Source organism: Helobdella robusta, assembly GCF_000326865.2.
Source record: "Helobdella robusta unplaced genomic scaffold HELROscaffold_7, whole genome shotgun sequence".
Classification (NCBI taxonomy): Eukaryota; Metazoa; Annelida; class Clitellata; order Rhynchobdellida; family Glossiphoniidae; genus Helobdella; species Helobdella robusta.
In genome coordinates this window covers 1,302,888-1,327,392 of record NW_008705398.1, presented here as the reverse complement: position 1 = coordinate 1,327,392, position 24,505 = coordinate 1,302,888, and the positions used below count along the sequence as shown (strand labels likewise).

The 24,505-nt window shown below is 33.3% G+C and overlaps 3 protein-coding genes across 3 annotated transcripts; 2 read left to right on the top strand and 1 right to left on the bottom strand.

Moving 5' to 3' along the window:
• Positions 1-674: 674 nt before the first annotated feature.
• On the top strand, positions 675-3,611 carry HELRODRAFT_164756 (hypothetical protein; the record flags this gene model as incomplete). Its single annotated transcript, XM_009030733.1, has 5 exons — positions 675-1,466; positions 2,104-2,355; positions 2,519-2,696; positions 2,855-3,075; positions 3,285-3,611. The coding sequence occupies 5 exons, from the start codon at positions 675-677 to the stop codon at positions 3,609-3,611; spliced, it is 1,770 nt and encodes a 589-aa protein (XP_009028981.1).
• Positions 3,612-5,433: 1,822 nt separating this feature from the next.
• On the top strand, positions 5,434-20,741 carry HELRODRAFT_95985 (hypothetical protein). Its single transcript, XM_009030732.1, has 28 exons — positions 5,434-5,541; positions 5,890-5,968; positions 6,933-7,068; positions 8,572-8,736; positions 9,206-9,289; positions 9,648-9,795; positions 9,967-10,163; positions 10,516-10,612; positions 10,994-11,099; positions 11,300-11,460; positions 11,872-11,960; positions 12,302-12,391; positions 13,065-13,191; positions 13,483-13,625; positions 14,009-14,084; positions 14,461-14,586; positions 14,934-15,013; positions 15,192-15,261; positions 15,552-15,664; positions 15,808-16,061; positions 16,556-16,651; positions 17,189-17,296; positions 17,462-17,526; positions 17,654-17,734; positions 18,187-18,591; positions 18,695-19,214; positions 19,304-19,669; positions 19,698-20,741. The coding sequence occupies exons 1-25, from the start codon at positions 5,518-5,520 to the stop codon at positions 18,322-18,324; spliced, it is 2,853 nt and encodes a 950-aa protein (XP_009028980.1). The 5' UTR covers positions 5,434-5,517; the 3' UTR covers positions 18,325-18,591; positions 18,695-19,214; positions 19,304-19,669; positions 19,698-20,741.
• Positions 20,742-22,657: 1,916 nt separating this feature from the next.
• Positions 22,658-24,315, bottom strand: HELRODRAFT_95981 (hypothetical protein). The gene is made up of 3 exons (XM_009030731.1): positions 23,932-24,315; positions 23,487-23,724; positions 22,658-23,363 (listed from the first exon to the last, which is right to left on the bottom strand). Exons 1-3 carry the CDS (start codon positions 24,229-24,231, stop codon positions 22,726-22,728), a joined length of 1,176 nt encoding a protein of 391 aa, XP_009028979.1. The 5' UTR covers positions 24,232-24,315; the 3' UTR covers positions 22,658-22,725.
• Positions 24,316-24,505: the final 190 nt, after the last annotated feature.

Genomic DNA, 24,505 nt, shown 5'->3' with positions numbered 1-24,505 from the left:
TTTTTCTAACTTCCATGCTGTTTGTTAGTCATCATTCCAAACGGCTGTTGAATTATTTTCAGGTAATCTTTTACAAGTATGTATAGCATCTTAACAATCGATATCTGCTCGTTAATTTTGAATCTTTTTAGACAAGATCTCGAGCCAGATTTGAAAAACTATAACCTTAACGATGTGTGTTTGGTGAATCCGGATTCAGACCTTCCCATTCCTAGATACTAATGAATGGGAAGTAAACAATCCCTCAAACATTTTTTAACTCGTTCAATGTTGGAAAATTGATTTCATCTGTTGCAAATGCCAGCACTGGCATAATTTAAGTTAGAATGTTAGTCTAAATTTTACAAATTACTATTTTTAGTAATATAATTAAAAAAAAAATAACAGCCTTATAAGATGGCTGACAACTAAGACATTTATTATTTATATATTTTAATTGATTTAGTTTATTTTATTTCTAGCAATTTAGACTTGATTTACAATACAAGTTTCATTTGATCTTAAATTTAATCTTCGCATAGTAAACAAAATTACAATTCTGTTTACAATTCGCGCGTTGTAAAAGTCTCAATATATAAGAAGAGCACGTGGAAGGTGGACGTTACTTGATCGAAAATTAAAGTAGATTTATATTGTTTTATACTAGAAGTTATCATTGAGTATTTCGATTTGAAATGGACAGAAACAATGAAAAGCAGATAGAGAGTGCCAACGATGTTGATGATTCTAAGAGGGTAGTGTTAACTTCAAAAGTAGGCGGTGAACGTTTTGAAGTTGATAAGGATTTGTTGCTACAAACCAGCGAATACTACAAGGCTCTCGTAAACAGTGGAATGCGAGATGCACATTGCAAGGAACTTACATTGGGATTGCTGTCAGATGAGAGTTTGACCGAGATTCGAGAATTTTTATCAATATTTCAAGTTGATGATAAAAATACGAAGTGGAAATCACGCAAGATGTGGGAAGAAGGGTTGAAAGGAGCATCGTATCTGCAAATTTCAAGCATGAGTCACATGTACAATGATTTTATGTCCAGATATTTGAAGATCTCAACATTTGCGCGCATCTTCAAATTTGCAACCATATACATGTTACATGATACTTTTAGAAAAGTTCTTGATTTTATTTCGGAGAATTTCAGAAAACTTCAATTGAGATCCGAAATGTTAAAGTTGGCACCGGATGACATTTGTTACTTGCTTGAGTCGGATTATTTCAATGCAGAAAGCGAATTTGATATCTTCAATTTTATTATTCGTTGGATATCTACCGATGAATCAAGAAGACAACATGCAGAAAAATTGTTAACCAGGGTGAGGTATGGTCTGATGACAACCGGCGAAAGGCAGAGAAGTAACGAAATACTTGATGAACTCGAACTGAGCATTTACAAAAATGAAGATGTTGTAGAAAATTTCCGCTCAGTCGGAACCATATTTGCTCTTGGATCAAGTGCTAACAAGGTCAGTGATTTTGTTTTGTGTTTTTTTTTCAAAATATTTCGTTACTCAACAATTTATTTATCTCAAGTATGTGACAGAAGCGCAAATAGTATTTGAGAAAAGTAAGACTAAAAATAGCACTACTCATAAGAAAAAATGCACGCTGTCGCTAATTGAATGAAAAAGTAGACCAAAATCGTGATTAAGTACCCCTGTTAAAAACTCTTCCTGATTTGAATGTTAAGAATTTGTATCTTTTCTCTGGAACCCTTTTGTTATGTCTTTCATTATTACTATCATAGCTGCATTCTGACGATTTGTTTTATTTTGCGGTCAATTCTTTCAGATAATCGAATCAAATAAGTTTTTTGTAGTACGTTTTGCATGTATCAGTTTCTTTATTTATGGCTTTCCGCAAGATTATGCAGCACAAATTTTTGAAGTAATTTTTTTAATTTATGTCGATGTATCGACTATGACTGACGATAAATAAGCTCTTGCTTTCTTCAAAGATTTGTTTTAGCTTCTAGTTATTTATTTGCTCACTTAAATATTCGCTTTGTTGAAGATTTTCATTCATTTCAAGTAAATTAATTAGTTTATTTTATAACTGGTAAAAAAATGAACTTTAATTTAATTAAAAAAAAACATACTTCAGAATATCCACTATCAAGAATTCCAGTCAATCTCGGTTCATGATTTCCTTAAATTGACCGAAAATGAAAACAAGACAGGATCATCCACTCTTCAATTCCAAAAATCCGGAAGATTGGGACCACCTCTGCTTTGGTCGAGTTATAAAACATGCATGCTTGACAACTGCTTGTATGTGGCTGGAGGAGTCAGACATTACTCATTAATTACGGAGGAAGTATGGGTTTACAAACCCGTCACGGCCATCTGGACAAAGGTTAATTTGAATTTTCTCAAAAATATTTTTAATACCCGGAAACTTTTGGAATTATGTGATAAATTAAAAAGATAAAATATTTAATAGGCCATCAATCTTGAATGGAAAACTTTGCTTCACATTTTTGCTATTCATAACAGCGTTAAATTTCAATCACATCTAGGTTCGTAATATGTACATTGCAAGGAAAGAATTTTATTTTGGTGAAATGGGTGGACTATTATATGCCGTTGGTGGCCGCACGCCAATTTTACTCACCCCATTTTCTGAAATATACAACCCTCGATACAATAAATGGGTCCTAACCGCCTTACAGCCTATTGAATTTTATAGATTGGCAGGTATGGTTAAAAACGTTTCAATAAATTTTTGTCAACAATTTATTTAGTTAAAATTTTTTAGTTAAAATGTTATTTTAACCGTAATTAAATGTTTGTTAATACCTGGTTTAAAAAGTATTTGACGATAACTCAACACACGTTATAAAATGAAACCACAGGTTGTGCGTGCAACGGCCTACTGTATTTGAGTGGCGGATTGACCGAGTCTGGTTCTTCAGACCTGGTATGGCGGTACAATCCTGGCTTAAACAATTGGACCGAGATGGCTCGAATGCTGACTAAACGATCAGACCACATTATGGCCTGCATAGACAACAAAATCTTCGTAATTGGCGGGTCAATATGTGATTTAGAGTTCTTCAATTGTTCTGATGTCATGGTTAGTATTTTTAACTTAATATAGATTATTGTTTTTTAACCTGTTTCTTTGCATGAAATATATTTTTTTACTTAACGGTAAAAAGTACCTTAACGGTACTTTGTAAAAATTAGTGTTTAACAATCAACAAGTTGTACTTTTTTAGTTTCATATTTCACTTTGAATTAGATTTTAAATAATTAAAAACTAATTAATTTAATTTTATAAAGTCGGGAGAGATGTACGATTGTGAGGCAAATCAGTGGACAAAATTGCTGACATTGAAGATGCCTGTCTTCGACAACGTCTTCCTCACAATTGACAACTGCATCTATATCATAGGAGAGGAATTAAACAGTGACAATGACTCCAGTAGCTTTTTCGTCCAGAAAATTAACTTGAGGAAGTATTTGGAAAAGATAACTAGGTCCAGACATGATGACAGCAACACTAACGATGCTGCCATCAATAACCATGATGATGGGTGCCAAATTTTCAGTTGCAACAACAGGTTGAGTTATTATTATTTTTTCGGCATTATGAAGAGGTCGACGTAAACTTTTGAATGACTTCTCCGGTACTGATGTGATGTTATTTATTTTGTTGTATATTTATCGTAGAAAAACATCTAAGCACTCTGACAAATATGTATATTAATATGAATGTAAATAAATAAACATATATTTATAAATATAATTATTTTTATATATATATTTATCTGTGTGTGTGTGTGTCCCGTTTTGAAAATCCAAATGTTGGCAAGCATGGTTTAAATATATGTCTATATGATAATTTTTCCAAATATCTGATGATGATGGTCATATTAAAAGATGGTGAGGGTTAAAACATAATTCACCTATAAATAAACTACAAAGACGTTGATTTCTTTGACGATAGATGTCGTATATTATATACTCTCACTGATTGCCATTCATTTAATTTTCGATGTAATTCGTTTGATTTTGTGTGGGTACATTTCTGCCAACGGTAATAAAATAGTTTATGTTTTATTTCTACAATGAAGCATTTGAAGCAGTTCAGGCGAGAAGATTTTTTTCTTTAAAATACTGGAAAAACAGCTTACAACTGAGCTAAATTCGTGCCAGCAAATTTAACATTTTAGTTTATGATTTATTTTTCAACAGGATTAAGAGCGTTTAGCCATTGTGAGGAATCATGGTTTATATGAAAATCAAATTTATATCTTTCCATCTAATGAATCACACAAATTATCAAGAAGATAGATATAACATTTAAAAGTTTAAAACTAATTACCATTTAACCAACTTTGCTCGACGAAATTGCATTAACGAATGTAAAGTTGTTAGTGGAAAATAAAATAATAATAATAATATTATGGTAGTTTAATTATTTTTACATGCATGCAAAGGTCAGACGCACACAAAGTATGGTGTCATTTCAACTTATTATAGATGCTTAGCTTGCACTTCGAACTTTTGTGTGCTACACACACGCATACACAGACAAACACACTCACATCTATGAATGTATATTGTATATATATACATATATACACGTACACACATTACTATATTATTATTAATATCTCATATACACTGTAATTTTGTTTTTCATAAAGACGTGAAAAAATTAATATTTGGAATGTGCGTGATAATACGCTTTACAACTCTTTTTTTCACTCTTTCTCCGTATCTTTCTCTCTCTCTTTCTCTCTCTCTTTCTTTCTCTCTCTCTCTCTCTCTCTCTCTCTCTCTGTTTCTTTCTGTTTTTACCATTGTAATGTCACAATATTCATTAAAAAGTAAATGTCTTTCACTCATTTGTATGTGTACATATATAAAAACTTTGGAAAAACAAGCAGACCTGATAGAAACATGTATGTATAGTTGTTTATAAACGCTTGGCAAACAATTTGTTCGTGTTGGTACACCTACGTATACAGAGACAATGTTTCATAATTTTACTTCTTATTTGGGTTAGGTATTTGAGGACCTCGTGTTTACGAGTTGTTAGCATGTTCGCCTCTTGCAACTGCGTTTGATATACTTTTAAAGTTAATTGTTGACGTTGTTTTGGCTGTTAAGAAAATAATTAATAATTTATAATTTATTAATAAATAATAATAATAAAAGTTTTTTCTACATTTTACTAATTTTTTATTTTATGTAACTTTGTGTTCATATAATTTAACAAGTAAAATAAACTGATTGGCAAATTGTCAAATAGATAAAATTAAAAAATAAAGCTTAATTCTGTAAAAACTCACAAAAATAATTCGGATCCTTTGAAAATATGTACAACGCGTGTAGATTAGCAACAAAGCCAGCACTGAACACGAGAGGGCGAATCTTGAATTTAAATTTCAAATTTCGCGCCAGCAACGAGTCGATTTTGACGACGCGGAACTTCAGCAGAACTTTACAAAACATCGACGTCTTCGTTGATCGTCACATTGGACCTAGCGATCGCGAGAGGTCAGAGATGTTGGATACGCTGAAGTTAAAAGTAATTTTTGAGATTTTTCGTTTTTACAAAATTAAAATTTTATAAACAAATGTAATTCTAATCGGTGCGGACAACATCAAGATAGTGATATCCGCGACAGATGAAATACGATGTAATGATGCAAACGCATTTAGATAAACGTTAAAGTTGTATAGTTCAATTCTTGTGCAATTAAGGTTAAAGTGGTATAGTTCAATTCTTAAATGCAATTCAATATGGCAAAATATCAGACACTTATCTGCTTTTTTATTCTATAATCAAAAAGAATAACATTAGAAACGTTTTCGTCCTTTCTTGTTTACTTGTTCATTGACAGTTTTCTTTACACTAAAGATAATTTTTATTTAGAATCTAGACGAGCTGATCAACAGGACCATCCCTCGTGATATTCTCTTCAAATTGGAAATGAAACTCGATGAACCTTTAAGTACGTTCACAAAATTAACTGTTAATAATAAAAAGTATAACTTATATTTTTAATTTATTTATATATATACTTGGATGTTCTTCATCTCTCTTGTGCCTTATCCTTTCAAGACATTGGCCACCATCTACCTCTAAAAAACCCGATCTGTAACACATTGCAGTAGTTGAAATGTAGTGATATTCAACAAGTGACAGAAGGACTTCAAGAATGTTGTTCGTTGTTGACCACGATCTCTTTCCCCTGCAATCTTTCCAGTGGTTGTTAGATTTTCCATTTTTTCCTTCCGCATGATGTGACCAAAAAACTTTAACTGCTCCGGTCGGATTATCTGTAGTAATTTCCTCTTTTCATAACCGGACCGAAGTATGAGAGGTCCAAGTAGTTTTCACGATTCTTCTCAAAAACCACATCTCAGCAGCGTTAATCGTTTTTCCATTTCAGAGCCGTAAGTTAGCACAGGAAAAAATGTTTATTTGTTACAACTGCATATCAGACAGTCTCAACCCACTATTTATATATACATATGTTCATATATTTTTAGTTATTCACTTAATGTGCACACTAACTCAGTGAATGCATTTGAAATAAACTGTTGTCACTCTTAAAAAATTGTTTGTTATCACAAATTCACATCTCATTAATATATTATCATAATTACTATCATTCAATTAATATTCAATCCTTAGAAGTATCAATTCAACATTACACACAAACATGTACACACTACACACAAACATGTACACACTACACACAAACATGTTCACACACACACACACACAAACAGCGCACGTGAATACGCGTTAATCACACACATCGTACGTGATTGGAAGGAATTACTTTGTATTCAAACCAGGCATCTGCAACAATAGAGCCAAGCGCCTTAACCATTACACCATTCCGCCACGCCAAAATAAATATTGTTATATTAATTTTTTTACAATTAAAACACATTCAACACAATTAGGCGAGAAGGAAATGCTGAAGAGAGCGTTGGAGATATCCCAAAAGAACGATATTTGGCGGACTTACATAGGAATGGGATTTTACAACTGCCACGTTCCTCCCGTAATCCAACGGAATCTGTTTGAAAATCCTGGATGGTGAGGATGAGTGTGTGAGTGAATGAATGAATGCAGGAATGAGCGAATGAATGAATTGATAGAGGAGTGATTAAATGAATGATTGAGTTGTTGAATGAATGAACAAAGAAATTAAGAACGTAAAATTAAATTAATATATTAACGAACGGATGAATGAATGAATAAAGAAACGAATTACTTTACGATTGAACGAACGAATAAGTAAATAACTAAAAAAAAATAAACAAATGAATGAACGAGAGAAAGAAAGAATAAATAAATGAATATTTTCTGATGATGATTTAATGAATGGGAGGCTGAATGAATGATTGAACGAACGAACGAACGAATAAACGAACGAACGAACGAACGAATGAATGAATGAATGAAAGGTTGTGTTGACTGTTGAAAGATGTTAGATATATTGTTTTATAATTTTGCACACTGAACTGAGCACTTGAAGTAAACTAAGAACATTATTTCCATTACAATTTAAAAGCCGACAAATTATTGTTATTATTATTAGTAGTAGTTGTAGTAAGTAGTTGTAGTAGTAGTGGTAGTAGTAGTAGTAGTTGTTGTTGTTTTGGTTGTTGTTGTGTTAATGAAGGAATGAACAAACGCTTGGATGTTCTGATTGATATATATGTTTGAGAATACAGTTGAAAGGTGAATTAGAATGGAAAAATATATATGAATGAATGAGTGAATGAATGATTGAACAGGCAAACAAATAAATGAATAGATAAACAATAAATAAATTAATGAAATTTGATCAAATGATGTCTAGGTGAAATTATTTTAATGAGCTTGTAAAAGGTTATTTAAAATATATATTAGTGAACCATGTTAATTAATTTGAACACTTGTAAACTAATCGCGATTTATACAACGACATGATGCACAATGAACAAATTAAGCCAACATGCCATGATACCTTGGTTGGTTTAAACAACACGCCAAAATACCATACGGATTTTGAACGACCTTTCGCATATATTAGAAATACGCATGCTTAAATAGCTAGAAGTACTTAATTTACAAATTGAAAATGAGACAGCTATATAGAAACAAAATATTTGAAGATCTTCAGACAAAATCTCTAGATCAAATGATACATTAACAATCATCACTCAAAGTACTCCAATTTAATTAGCGTTTATGCTATTTTCAATTAGTCCAAAATGGTAAAGCAAAAGTCCAAGTTATTATTAATCAAGAAACATAAAATAATTAGGATATTAATACTAGATCCAAGCAGTACTTCAAACAATCCTCAAACAACCAATATTTTCAGATAACGCAGGATAAAAATTTCAAGATACACACACAACATTAATTTTAGGGTCTATACAATAGAAATCTGGAAGAAAATCCGAAACAAACTTTCGGGTGATGATAATTTTAAGGTCTATACAATATAAATCAAGGAGAAAATCCGAAACAAATTTTCGGGTGTCCAAAATACAAATTCCCAGGTACAGCCAATACAATTTCCTATGCCTCCCAAATACAAATCTCCAGGTACACCCAGTACACCCCGTACCAGGCGGAGGTATCTCAGGGCCGGCTTGAAAGTTTGGTGAACTTCCAGACGATGATCTGCGACATGACTGGCATGGAAATTTCGAATGCTTCCCTGTTGGACGAAGGGACTGCTTGCGCTGAAGCTCTGTCTCTCTGTAACAGGTTGCAAAATTTGCAGTTTTTTGGTTTCGTTGGTAGGTAAGACAAGTATTTGTGTCAAATTTTAAGTTTTTCAACTGGTTCATTCGTGTGTAAGTAAAAAAAAGTTTCACAAATCAGCATGAAAGGGACACGGAAAAGAGTGCAACTCCTAATTAATGCATGTACCCAAACTATCAATCAACCCTGTTTATAAAAAAAAACCAAGCAATAGATCTTTAAACAAATCTTTTTAATGGTTTACATTCGTAGGAGAGAGTTTTGAGGCTAGCTTTGTCAGAACCACGAATTGAAAATTATTGACATTATTATTAAAAATTATTAGAATATTGACGTTCGAAACCACAAAGAACCATAATTGTATACCTAGTTTTAACCGTTAACGTTCCAAACCATACCAAACCATAATTCTATACCTTGTTTTAATCATTAACATAAACATCAAATCGTTCCATACTGAATCGTCTTCAAGGTTGAACAAGAGGAAGAAATTTCTCGTGGACTGCAGGTGCCATCCACAGAACATTGCCGTTGTTCGGACCAGAGCAGAGTACGAGTGGGATGGATGGGTCTATCTATTCTTCATACCACTGCCAAATTATTTTATTTATTTATTAAATTGCTTATTTTACTGAAGTATAGGTTTTGCTTTTTGATAAATTATGTTTTAAATTGATTGATAGAGTTTTTTTCATTAGTTTTTACGGCCGAATGTTTTTAATCTGCATTAAAGGAATTGGATATAAATGAATAAAAATAAATTTTGTTGAATGATGTTACAGGTTATTTTTCTTTATGAATTCACAGTCTATAAATTTTTTTCTTTTAATGTTACCAAGCTAAAATTTTATTTAGCCAACAATATATAACCAGCAAATTTCAAACTCTATAATACAAAATAATTTACCTGACAGAGCTCTCGGGTTAGAGATATCAGTAACAGATAGGGATGAGATGAATTTGAAGGATACGTCCATAAGTGGGATATTGCTGCAGTATCCGGATAGCCAAGGATACATTTATGACTTATCTCAACTGGTTCAGAAAGCTCATGCTAACAAGGTTAACAGATTGGATCAGTTTTCCTTCTCTTCATTTTATGCCTAAAAATTCAAACATTAACTCAATCCTGAAAAAACACTCAAACTCATTTTTTCTTTCGTTCTCGATTATCTTCATTCTGTTGTCTGGGAGTTATTACAATTTACCCCATCTTTTCATTCATCCGCAAAGTCTCTAGTAATCGTGGCCACGGATCTTTTGGCCTTGACCTTGCTGAAACCCCCGGGTGAATGTGGTGTGGACATCGCGGTGGGCACCAGTCAAAGATTTGGGGTCCCCCTCGGGTTTGGTGGGCCGCACGCCGCATTTTTTGCTACCAGGGAAGAATACAAAAGAGTCATTCCTGGTCGCATAGTTGGCATCAGCAGGTGGGTGGGTGGTTGATTAGGTAGATGATATATTGACTGGTTAGTTGACAAGTACAGAAATAAATAGTTGAAACCGTTTATTGAAAAGTAGACTAGATGAATAAGATGAAAGTAACAATCATTTTTATTTCAAATTACAATTAGTCAATCATTCAATCAATCAACAACTATCAATCAACAACTATTCAATCATTCATCCAACGAATCAACCAACCAACCAATCAACCAACAAACCAACCAGCCAACCAAACAACCAACCAAGAAGCCAACCAACAAACCAACCAACTAACCAACCAATCAACCAATCAATCAACAAATTATTCAACCAATCAACCAACCAACAACCAATCAGAGACGCCCAGGGCAGCCAGAGTTACAGGCTGGCCCTTCAGACCAGGGAACAGCATATCAGAAGGGACAAAGCTACCAGCAACATATGCACTGCGCAAGTTCAACTGGCCAATTAATTAAATTTTTATTCAAGAATTGATTTTAAAATATATATATATATATATATATATATATATATATTATATATATATATATTATATATATATATATATATAACTTTTTAATTTATTTAACCTATTCTTTTTTCAAGGTAATCGTTTATTTTAACATAACTGTGATCTGTTCATATATCAATAAAACATTTTGTTCATATTTTTGTTAGCTAATTTAGCAAAAAAAAATTCTAAATATAGGATATATCAATCAGTTAATTCAATTAATTAAATAACTAATTAGTCAATCAATCAATTAACAATTCAAATTAGTTAACTAATTTAGATAAAGATTAAATTAATTAAATTAAATTAATTAATTGGAAGGCATTGCTGGCAAACATGTCCGCAATGTACGCTGTTTTCCATGGCCCGGAGAGGTTGAGAGGGATCGGAAAAAGGGTAAATCAAGCTACTACATTGCTTGCTCGAGGTCATTTTTCATTCGTTCGTCTATTTATTCGTTCATTCATTCATTTATTCATTCATTCATTCATTCATTTCTTCAATCACCCATTCATTAATTTGTCCATTCATTCAACCCATTCATCAATTTATTTATCCACTTTTCGCCCATCCATCAATCAATCAATCCATCCATCCATCCGTCCATCCGGAATGATAATAAAACAGGATTAGAAGATGCCGGTCACAGAATCCTCAACAGCCCTCTCTTTTTTGACACTCTCACCGTCAAATTATCCGGAGAGAGAGAGATAGAGGAGATAAGAAAGAGAGCGAATGATAAAAAGATAAATTTAAGATACTATGACGGTGAAGACAATGATACAAAGGTTTTCATTGTTTGGTCCTTCTCTTTGTTGTCATTCGTTGTAATTAAATTATTATGATTCATCTGGGATTCTTGGATTCATTATGCGGTGGAATGGCTGGCGCACTCTTAAAGCGACCTGGATCGAACGCAAGCAAATCCTTATCGTAAAAATTTTTTATTTGTGTTTTTGCTTATTTGTGACATAGGCAGTGGTTTTTTTAAAAAAAAACAATTTTAAGAAAAGGACGCTATATAAATGAGGATATCCTAAACTTCATTCCATGTCCGATTATTTTAAGTTATAACAGCTACAAAGGATTATTTTTTACTATTATGACAATTTTATTTTCATTAGCTTTACGAGGTTAAAAATAACTCATACATCTCAGTCAGCCAATAAAGTAATGTCATTAACATACGTCATCGTCAGGTCGGCCTGTCATTGGACGAGACGACAACCGATGATGACGTCAACGATCTTTTGTTCATTTTTGGAAGTAGGAAAAAAATTGTTAGTCTGTTTTTTTTTTAATTTTGTAATCTCAAATTTTTAAAACTTAATTTTTGTAGTTTGTTACTTTTATTTGGTTCGCTCTTCATTATTTGGAGAAAGCTGTAATGCTTATGTTTTTGAAATTTTACAAAAGATTACTTTTTAATGCAGGTAGCGCAATCGTTTGTTTAATAAAATCCACAATGACAAGATTCTTCCAAATATTTGAGTACAGATTTGAGTTAATTGACAAACGCCATTCAATCAATCTTATTAAACATTCAGTCATTTAACTAATCAATCAGCTAACTTGATGAAACCAATCAACCACCATCAATCAATCATTTCAGGCCGATCTATCATCCAGAAGTCAAACTTCGCCCCAAAATGATTTCAGCCTATCGAATTCGAAGCTTAAGAGGACTAGCCAATATCTGACTCATCCTGTATTTAACAGGTCGAGCAAATGTTATATTAGTTTAATTAGTAATTTAAATTAATTTTTATAAGTAAGTACAACTCTTACTACTAATGTTTACAATGGTGCAATTTCCATTTGATGTGTCTTGCTACTACAACAGCGTTTGTTATTCATACCAACTGACATGTTGCATCTATGTGAAAACATGTTTTTTTTGGATAAAATACCAATTTTAAAATCAAATTTCAATTTTGAAATCAAGTTTCAATTTTAAAATCAAATTTCAATTTTAAAATCAAGTTTCAATTTTGAAATCAAGTTTCAATTTTAAAATCAAGTTTCAATTTTAAAATCAAATTTCAATTTTAAAATCAAGTTTCAATTTTGAAATCAAGTTTCAATTTTAAAATCAAGTTTCAATTTTAAAATCATGTTTCAACTTTAAAACGAACGATTTTTTTAACGTTAAACGAACTGAAACATCGGGAAACCTCATATCCCATTGTAAAAACCTTATGGCGAAGGTTCTGTTTTCCTTGATATCGACATTTTGGATATCTTAATCTCAACATTTTAGATACCTTTATCTCAACATTTTAGATACCTTTATCTCAACATTTTAGATACTTTTATCTCAACATTTTAGATACTTTTATCTCAACATTTTAGATACGTTAATCTCGTCATCTCACACTTCCTTCACAAAAAGTTACCATTCAGAAACGCGCATGATGCGGTATTTGAAAGAGCTGGAGAACAGAGATATCTCCCTCACTCACTCCATGATCTCTCTCGGCTCCTGCACTATGAAACTCAACAGTGCCTCGGAGATGATGGTGAGAAGTTGGTGGGAGGTAGAGAGGGGATTGTCTGTTGATGTTGTCGGCTTTTTTTATTTAAATTTATTTATAATTGTTATTGGCATTCATAAAATGGATTGAATGTTTTCTACTTGTTGTTTTTAATCAATTTATAAATTTTGCGTTTTTTATTTTGAAAATTTTATTCAACTGCTCTTTAACTCGCTCTATCCATCCGTAATTAATTTATTTAATTTATAATTCATTCATTCATTCAATCATTCATTCATTCATCCATTCATTCATCCATTCACCCCTCCACATTAGCCATGCTCCATGGAGGGCTTCAGCAGCATCCACCCCTTTGTTCCCCCTACACAAACCCTGGGTTACAAACAACTGTTCGGTGAGCTAGATAGGGATTTGTGCGAACTCACGGGGTTCCACAAATTTTCATTTCAGTCAAATAGGTCAGCTGATTAATTGAATGAAAGAATGAATAAATTGATTAATGAATGGATGGATGGATGAATGAATGATTGGATGAATGAATGAATGGATGAATGAATGAATGAATGAGTGAGTGAATTAATAAATGAATGAATGAATTAACGAACGAATGAACAAACGAATGAACGAACGAACGAATGAATGAATAAACTAATGAACGACAAAAGGAATAAGTGATTAAGTAAATGGCTAATGGGTGCAATGAATGAATATACATTCCGTCATAATAATTATCATCATTATCATCATGATTATTGTCATCACAATCATCATCATCATCACAATCATCATCATCATCACAATCATCATCATCACACTCGTATTCATCATCATCACCATCCAGCGGAGCTCAAGGCGAATACTCTGGGCTGATGACAATTATGGCTTATTTGAAGTCAATCGATCAATCACATAGATCAGTCAGTTGAGTTCATAACTATTTATGAATGAATGAATGAATGAATGAATGAATAAATGAATGAATGAATGAATGAATGAATGAATGAATGAATGAATGAATGAATGAATGAATGAATGAATGAATGAATGAATGAATGAATGAATGAATGAATGAATGAATGAATGAATGAATGGATGGAAGAATTAATAAATTAATGGATGGTTGGAAGGATGAATTATTGGCTAGATAGATGGATGAATGAATGAATGAATGAATGAATGAAAAAATGGATGAACGAACGAATTAATGAATAAACAAATACATTAAATGATAATAAAGATAGAAACCTAGAAGTGAAATTCTAAATAAATTTCTCCAACTCCAAACTTGGAAAGGTCTGCCTAATTCCGGAATCAGCTCACGGGACGAATCCGGCCAGTGCCCACCTGACTGGGATGAAGATTGAAGTCCTGAGAGTCTTGAAGAATGGTGACGTGGATTTGTCCGATCTGTCCAATAAGGTTGCAGGGATTTTGTTATTCTGATGTCTGTTTGGGTTTGTGGCACTGCACCCGGGATTTTACTTGCAAGTGTGTGTGTGTGTGTGTGTATTTGTGTGTATGTGTGTTTTTGTTTGGAAATGTTTATAGTTTCATGTGTGTGCGTCTTCGTTGGTGTGTGCGCGTGTGTATTGTATGTGTGTGTGTGTGTGCATGTTTCCGGGTTAAATGTAAATATTTTTTTTTTATATTCTCAGTCCAGTGTTCTTTATATTATCATAAATCTGTATGTTTGTGTGTACGGTACACCTCCAGTGGTTGAACACCGTTTTAAGTTTTAAAAACATTTGCCAAAAATAATTTTGTAGGTGGAAAAAAATAAAGATCGATTAGCAGCGCTGATGATCACATATCCTTCTACTCATGGCGTCTTTGATGATAGCATCAGGTCAGAGCTACTCTAATGTTATTACTGCTGCTGGCCACTTGAATGTCGAAACATACAACACACAAACACATGAACATACAAACACATGAACACACAAACACATAAAAATACAAACACATGAACATACAAACGCATGAACATGCAAACACAAACACATGAACATACAAACACATTGCAGGGAGATATGCGAGATTATCCATCATAACGGAGGGCAGGTATATTTAGACGGGGCTAACCTCAATGCACAGGTTACTTGCTGAAAATTATGGGTGAAAATATTAATGAAATAGTTATCTATAATCTATTATTATTTATATAATATACCATAACGTAGGATCTGTTTGGCAATGCAGTGTAATGACATTTTTAGTCTCTCTCTCCTCTCTCTCTCTCCTTTCTCTCTCTCTTTCTCTCTCTTTCTACTATTTTTCCTATCTTTCATTTCTTACCTCTCTTTCTCTTTCTTTCTTTCACTACTTTCTTTCGTTCTTTTTTTTTTCCTCTCTTTTTGAATTATCTATCCATCCATCACTAACAGGTAGGCCTGTGCAGGCCAGCGGACTACGGGGCTGATGTGGCCCACGTAAACCTCCACAAGACATTCTGCATTCCTCATGGGGGCGGAGGGCCCGGAATGGGCCCCATCGGAGTGTTGGTGCCTTTTTTCTGACCTCTCTTTATTTAACCATTAAATTATTTCTGTTTGAAACGCACAAAAATCGCCATTCAAACGAGATAAATTTACGTGCATTTCAAATTCAATTTTCAATTCCCAATCCCGAATTCTGCTTCAGAAAGAAACACTTAGTCCCATTCCTGCCCTGCCATCCGGTGGTACAAATTGACGACACGGATCGTTCCATTTCTTTCGGCAGTGTAGGTTCCACCCCTTACGGATCCAGTCTCATCCTCCCGATATCCTGGGCCTACGTCAAGATGATGGGCGGGAAAAATTTAAAGATGGCGTCGCAGGTGGCCATCTTGAATGCGAACTACATGGTGGCCAGGCTGAAGGGGCATTACAAAATTCTCTTCACCAATAAAAATGGTTCGATAAATTTATGGGAAGTTTGGCTGATCGTCTGATCTACATTGTATTTTTTGTTAGCTTCATTTAGAAAATTTAATTGTATACGTGCAATTTTTATTTCATAATATTTATACAGATTAAATAAAGGTTAAAATATTATATATATATATATATATATATATATTTATTTATTTATTTATTTATTTGAATCGAAGTCATCAGCAATTGTAGGTTAAAAGATATAATAATAATTTTATTAAATAAAATAAATTTGCGAGAGACTATGGAATTCTGTCATTTTAGTTATCTAACGAACCCTACATAACAAAAAATAAATTTGTTTAAACTCTAAAAAAACAAAACAACATCGTATCACATACCAGAAATTGAAATTGAGGCACTAAATTATATTGTTATAATTTATTATAATTTATTAATATTATTACGATTTAAATTATTATAATTTATTAATATTATTACGATTTAAATTATTATAATTTTTCTTACTACAGGTTATTGCGCCCACGAGTTCATCTTGGACTGCAGAGACTTCAAAAACACAACAGGAATTGAAGTGGTTGACATTGCTAAGAGGCTTCAAGATTACGGTTAGTCGCGGTGGTCTAGTGGTTAAGATCGCCTGCGACTGTTCCCGGCTACGTACAGTGACCGTATTCAAATGCGACAGTATGATCCCAGTGACCGTATTCAAATGCGTCTGTTTGTGGCGTGTTGTTATCTCTTCGAACCTAAGAAGGGTGTAATAGTCCTTTAACCTTTTACTTTTTAGGAAACTTAAATATTAATGAATAACATAGTTGTATCGTCAACATAATATCAATATATATATATAGATATATATATATATATATAGATATATATATATATACATATAGATATATATATATATATATATAGATATATATATATATATACATATATATATATATATATATATATACAGATATACCAAAAATACAATAACGACAAAATACCGACATAATTTCGACATAATACCGACTCATTATCGACATAATACCAATTCAATGCCGACATAATTTCGACATAATACCGACAAAATACCGACTCAATATCGACATAATACCGACACAATATCGATATAATATCGACACGATATCGTCAAGGTTTCCATTCTCCAACCATGTCATTCCCTGTGTCTGGCTGTTTGATGATTGAGCCCACTGAGTCCGAAGATAAGGAGGAGTTAGATAAGTTGTGCCATGCACTGATCGGTTGGTTGTTGGTTCGTTCGTTTTTTGATTAGTTGGCTGGCTGGCTGGCTAGCTGGTCGGTTGGTATTTTTTAGTTACCTTCTGTATCAATTCTAATATAAATATGTAAAAAAAACATGATATTTAAATCGCCTCTTTAAATTTCATCACTCTCACACGTGTAAGAAATCAGAAGAGAGATAGGAATGATTGAGAGAGGAGAGATGGACAAGACGACAAATCCACTCAAAGTATATTTGATAATTCATTTGTTAAATCAGGCTTCAGTAAACACACATAATAACATACAAACGTCCAAGTCCTAAATACATTGTATATAAAATTTAAAAAGAATTTTATTTCATCTCCACCATCTAGATGTCGCCTCACACTGTTTCAGCAGTGACGTCTGACGCTTGGAGTCGTCCGTACAGCAGATGGCAGGCCGCTTTTCCTTTGGTTTGTATGTCGGTTTTGATGTTTTGTATTTTTCTTTTATTTCGAGTGGCCCAGAGTATATTTACAGTTTGTTTGATTGATTGATTAATTGACTGATTAGTTTGATTTATTTTTTGATTAATTGGTAAGTTAATTAGTTAACTGGTTGGTCGGTTGGATGGTTGGTTGGTCGGTTGATGGGTTTGTTGATTGGTTGGTTGCTTTATAATAAAGCAGTTTACGTGTTGGTTGTGAATGGACTTTTGGGCCATCCGGTATAATATATACAGGTTTACATAAATTTGTGCACTTTTTGTATACTATGTTAATATATGTAACAGTGACTGTGTGTATATATTTTGTGACACACGGCACTGCATACGAAGAACCACACATTCACACACATACACACACTCTCCCAAACTCACACACACACACACACACACAAACATACACACACGCAACAAAATCAGAACTTTGTAAGCCCTACGAAAAAATTCTGGCCCAGCATAGGCCGCATTGATGACGCATATGGCGACCAACACTTCCACTGCCAGTGTCCGCCCATCTCAGCCTACACCGAAGAGAAAGAGGAAAGTAACAGGAATTAATTGGTCTCTACAAAAGGGCCTGGTCCACTAGTGTTGATGAGTTAATTTATGCAAATGTTATGCAAATTTGTTAATTTATGCAAATGTTTGTACATAGATGCCAATGTTCTTGAAATTTTCGCAAATGTAAACGATTTTTTGTTTTGATCTATTGCTTTTTAAGATTCGTTCGTGATCACGTTCGATTGTAAATTATTATTTAGTTAATTGTGATCCGGACACTGCGGATCACCGGCCATGAATCACGCTTAGTCAGACAGACAGACAAAAAGACCTAGACATAGACAAACTGACAAAGAGACATAGACAGACAGATAAAAAGACCTAGATGTGGACAGACGGATAGAGAATATGACGAAAGCTAACTGACAGTATAATTATTAGACAATCATAAGCCTCATTACATTTTGCTATTGATTTTATGAACTCAACCAATCAGCAGCCCAAATGAATTTTAATGAATATTTGACTCCTATTCAGTTAATTAATTAAAATTACGAATGAACGTAGCGAACCTAAGGATACATTTTATAGCAATAATTGAAATGGCAATAAGAATAATAAGTTGATCAAACTTTTGAAATGTTTATTCAACTAATTAGTAACTTAATTATCTTTCTTTCTTTCTTTCTCGTGCCTTATCCTTTCAGGACATTGGCGACCATCGACCTCCACAAAACCCGATCTTTAACACCTTGTAAGAATTGAAATATAGTGATACTCAACAAATGACACAAGGACTTCACGAGTGTTGTTCGATGTAGACCGCGATCTCTTTTCCCTGCAATCTTTCCAGTAGTTGTTAGATTTTCCATTTTTTCCTTCCGCATGATGTGACCAAAAAACTTTAACTGCTCCCGTCGGATTATCAGTAGTAATTTCCTCTTTTCATAACCGGACTGAAGTATGAGAGGTCCAAGTAGTTTTTATGATTCTTCTCAAAAACCACATCTCAGCAGCGAAAACCATCGGCAAACACAAACTTAACTATAATTAAACTTAAAATTATTATTAAATAATTGTTAATATTATTAACTTATTATTTAATTATTATTTAATTGATTTTAATGAAGCAGTAAATAAACTTAGATAAACAAACAGATGATGGTGATGCATGTAATTCATTCATTTATTCGTTCGTTTATCCATTTTAAAATTAAAAAATAATTTTATCAATTGCCCTTTGTTCATTCATTTAGTGATAATAGTAATAATGGTAATAATAATAATGGGAAGAATAATAAGAAAACAATATCATTTTCAGTATATTTTAATTATTAATTAATTGATCAATTAATTAAACGAGGGGTGGGCAAACTATTTTATGCGACCTTGTTCGCCAAAATAGGTCGTTAGCCAGGCACTATGACCAAAGAAAAAGGAGCCACAAATCTTGAAAAAATTCTCCACCGGGTCGAAAAAATTTGCTATTCAAGTACATATGCGGCCCTTCAAAGGTAAAACAGTTCTCAATGCGGCCCTTGTAGCAAAAAGTTTGCCCACCCCTGAATTAAACAATTCAAATTCTTCAATTAATTGTAGTAATGTACAATATAGCCCAGTAGGTGTAGTTTATTTAGTTTATTCATTCACTCTTATATCAGTTAGTATCATTTTAGATCGTGATAAACATATATATGTACATTTAAGTATGTGTGTGTTGGTATGTGTGTGTGTTTGTTTTTGTGTGTGTGTGTTGGTATGTGTGTTGGCATGCGTGTATGTGTGTGTACCAGCAAGCACTTAATTACTAAATTATTCATACAATAAGTCAATCATGAAACATGAAAAAACCTATCATCATCATCATCATCATTCACAATTTTCTAAAAATAATAAAACATATTATAAATAATAATAATTATAATTATTCTAAATTACATTAAATAATAAATGTGAATAAATCACACCAGATAAATAAATGCATTTTCACAAATAAGGCTTTGTATAAGATTGAGAGAGGTTACTTCAATTTCGAAACACGTATTTTCAACTATTATTTTCATCATCATCATCCTCATCATCATCATCAATAACATCACCATCATCATCACTACAATCATCATTACCAATAACCCATAAAGGTTAAACAATAACCCATAAAGGTTAAACAACTATACAATTTCACAACAATAATAATAACATCATATAATAATTACAAAAAACTTTCCCGAAATCGTTCTAAAAAACGATTTCTCACCAGGTTCAAAACTATCAAGCTAATTAAATATGACGTCATTAATTACCATTATTATCATTCTTATTATTACATACGCACAACATTACACCGGCGATATTTATCATTTCAGTGACGTCATAACATCGCATCACGTGAAACTACATCAGATCATAAGTATAATCACATCTCTGTTTAGTTTATACCTACCTTACCTTTGTCTTCACAAAACAAAATTCTCAACCGCCCCTTAATTACCGACTCTCTTATAAAATTGATTTTCAGAAATGCTGTTAACACACACACACACACACACACACACACACAAAACGTCATTGTTAATGATGGCATAGGATCGTTCCTGTCACAGTCCGAATACTGAAAGAGCTAAACTTTAACATAGCAGCAATCACATTAGTTACATTATCTAATACTTTAAATAGTGTAATATTATTAATTAATTACTAATTAATCAATTAATTAATGCCGATAATATATTATAATAGACGAATATAAATAAATAATATTATTGTTGCAGTTGTTAGGTGTAAAAGTCATAAATTTCGTACCGCTAATTCAAATGACACTGAAGACAACAAGAAATGAAACAAGCACATCACATGACCCTTGAAGACATTAAAAACAACAACAAATACAACATTAAAAACAACAACAACAAATACAACATTAAAAACAACAAATACAACATTAAAAACAACAACAAATACAACATTAAAAACAACAATATCATTTGACGTCATTAATGTAATTGGATAGTTAATGTAACTAGATAACTAATGTAATGTAATTCAACTGTACTATTACAACATGTGTTTTGTTCACATCACGTGTTTGTTTGTTATTGTCTATTCGTTCTTTGCTCATTTTGATTGATATAATGTTGTATGCAAAGAGATGTTTGGTTGGTTTAAAAAAAGTTTCCCACATTATTATCAACTGAATTATCAATCGATTAATTAATTAATTAATCAATAAACCAATCAATTAATCAACCATTCATTTCAACGATCGATCAATCAATCAATCATTCAAACGATCAACCAATCAAATAAACGATCCATCAATCATCAACCAATCATTGATTCAATGAATTATTAAACTAATTCACCAGTCCAATTCATCAATAATAGACAGATGATGTTTCACAAAAAATAAAGAAGTAAAACACAATATGGTGGTAAAACTGCGAAAGATTTCTAAAAAAAAAAATACTAAACAAAAAACTTGATGTAATAAAGATTAACAGACCAAAGAAAAAACATTATTTAATGTAATATTAATAATATAATAATATTATCTCCAAGCAAGAACTCCGATCTTTCTAATCAATTGTCACGGAATATGTAATAAAATTACCCAAACAAAACACACATGTACGCATATATACGTATATATATACATATATTTATATGTATACACCTACCAACATACATATATACACATACACGGGTCATAAATTTGTCCACCAGCTATCGATGGTACGATCAGCAAGGGGGCAAGAGGTACGTGACGTCATCAACCCCTTTTTCAGATTATTGACGTTACGTACCCCTACTGACCGACCCTATTTGTCCTAGCGGGTCGACAAACTTCAGCCCCCATACATACTCACGTGCTTGTGGGTACAAATCAATATACACCAATGCAAACACACATACAAATATATATACATATATATATATGCTATAATATATACTATACACATATGAATGTATGCACGTACGTAGGTGTGTGCGTGCATACATACATACACGCCCGTCATTGCTGCAGTCTGTTTTTTATTCAGTTTTCCATTGCATATGTAATAAGTTAACTAGAAAAATTAACATCATTCATTCATTCATTTCTCTTTTTCTTTCACCCGCTCCCAACCTCTCTTTCTCTCTCTTTCTATTGAACTGAATGAATGAATGAATGAGAATCAAGTACAACAACAAAATTGAGTTACTGAATGATAACAAAAGGACAGATTTACATATTCATAAGACATTTACATACTCATAAGACAATTATTTATTTGTACACCAACAATGAAGATTAGGAATTTGGAATCAAAGCATCATATGACACGCAAACAGATAAGGATAGATAGATAGATAAATAGATAGATAGATAGATAGACAGATAGAGAAATATATTCACATAGATATCAGATGAAGAAGTCGATCAATAAATAAAAAATGTACAATAGCATAACTATCACATTACTGGACTATGGTCCTCTTCAAACGAAACCCCCTGGTACCATCAGGTCCTCTAGGCATCCTTATCAGCCCTTCTGTGAATTTCTTGTGCGAAAATTCAGTTTTCTGTTCCTCCTTGGTAGCGGTGTTGGTGGTTGCGGCAGCAGATAAATAGTGTTCACTGCTACCAGTCAAGCCAGCAGTAACTACAGTTGTTATGCTGGCACTTGCACTTCCACCACCACCACTACCACCTACTTGAAGTTTTTTCTGAAGCCACCTGCCAGGACTGGATGAGAGAGGGCCGAAGGAACTTGACCTCAAACGAGTTCCATCTTCGAGTTCGTAGGTCAGGGGTGATTTTGCCAGCCCTCCGTGCCTGGTTGCAGGAATGAGATGTTGTGGTTGACTGTGCTGATGAGCTCCCGATTTTGTGGGACTGCAACCGAATGATTTGCTGTAGTTGATGTTCTGCCTTGGAGAGGTGGGGATTGGGATGCCACCCCGATCCGGTTGAACTTGAGTGCCAGTGGTGGTCTTGTCAAGGTCGGAACCACTACTAGATATCGTCGTTTGAAGTTCAGCAATCCGGTGAGCTGCTGCCTGCTGGTCCTTCTTCTTCGATTTCTTCTTCTTCTTTTGAGGTTTCACAGGATCGCCTGACGAGGATTTGAAATTTATTGAGTGACAGTTGACATTTGTCAATGAGAATTTAAAAAATAACAAAAAAAGAAAGATTGTTAAAATTTTGCATTCATTCAAAAACATTAAAACATAGTTACCTAGATTTTGCTTATTTTCTTTTTCTTTACTCTCTGGCTTATTTTTTGCTGGCTTCATCAGAACATCGACCTTCATTCCTCTCCTCCAATCAGACGTGTTCGTGAGTACCTTGCTCGCCATGCCGGCCGACTCGATGTTGTCATATTCGACGATGGCGAATGGCAGGTGGTAGGTTCGGTTCTTGTTCAAAATGGTCTTCAGCCATGGCGGGAAGTTGTCGTCTGTGAAGACGCTGACCTGAATGTATAAAAATTACTACAGATTCACTCATTATTAAAAAATGTAACATTCTTTCCTTTAAAAATATTCATAAGCAATTTACATTTGCTGCTTAGTTAGTTAAAATAAAACTTTTTTTGAACCAATTAAAGTAAATGAATGAAACAATGTAAATAGAATTTAATGTTAATCAAATGATGAAGGACTATCAATCGTCATCCTCACCCTAAGAACTTTGCCACACTTCTCGAACGACCTCTTCAGCTCCTCAACTGACGTGGACAAAACTGGAGTGGCAATGACGGATTTTGAACAATCTTCAGCCGACATCTTGTCAGATGTCCTCGGCAGTGGATCAATCCTCTTGACTTTATTTTTATTTTCACTAACTTGCAATTTTTTCGACGAGTGTTCTAATGCATAGGCTACGACTCTATGGTCGTTTGTCAACCTCTTCATTTTATGAAAAGATGAAATGACCTTCAAACTAACAAACCCCTGTTTATTCCTCTTTATGTGCTTCATCAGATAATCATCCTTAACAATGTTCTCATCAGAAAAATAATACTCCACCTGTTGAACTATTTTATTGATTAGCTCTTGAGAGGGAATTGAAAACTCCTGAACAGTCACCTCGGGGGCTGCCTTGGTACCGTCCTCTAGACCCTCGAACTCCTGATCCGGTTGAGCAATTATTATGACATCGTTCGACGCGCTGCAGTCGTCGTCATTCTGCCTCTGCAGTTCGCCGTTGTTGTCCTCCTCCTCCTCCTCCGCCGACCAACTCGCGTCGTCGTCG

Coding starts and splice junctions, on each gene's coding strand:
- HELRODRAFT_95985 (XM_009030732.1), top strand. CDS start 5,518: ATGTTGGATACGCTGAAGTTAAAA. Junction 8,737..9,205: donor GCTCTGTCTCTCTGTAACAG/GTTGCAAAATTT, acceptor ATCGTCTTCAAG/GTTGAACAAGAGGAAGAAAT. Junction 11,461..11,871: donor GTGAAGACAATGATACAAAG/GTTTTCATTGTT, acceptor CGTCATCGTCAG/GTCGGCCTGTCATTGGACGA.
- HELRODRAFT_95981 (XM_009030731.1), bottom strand. CDS start 24,231: ATGAAGCACATAAAGAGGAATAAACAGGGGTTTGTTAGTTTGAAGGTC. Junction 23,725..23,931: donor AGTGTGGCAAAGTTCTTAGG/GTGAGGATGACG, acceptor TTATACATTCAG/GTCAGCGTCTTCACAGACGA. Junction 23,364..23,486: donor AGAAAATAAGCAAAATCTAG/GTAACTATGTTT, acceptor AATCCTCGTCAG/GCGATCCTGTGAAACCTCAA.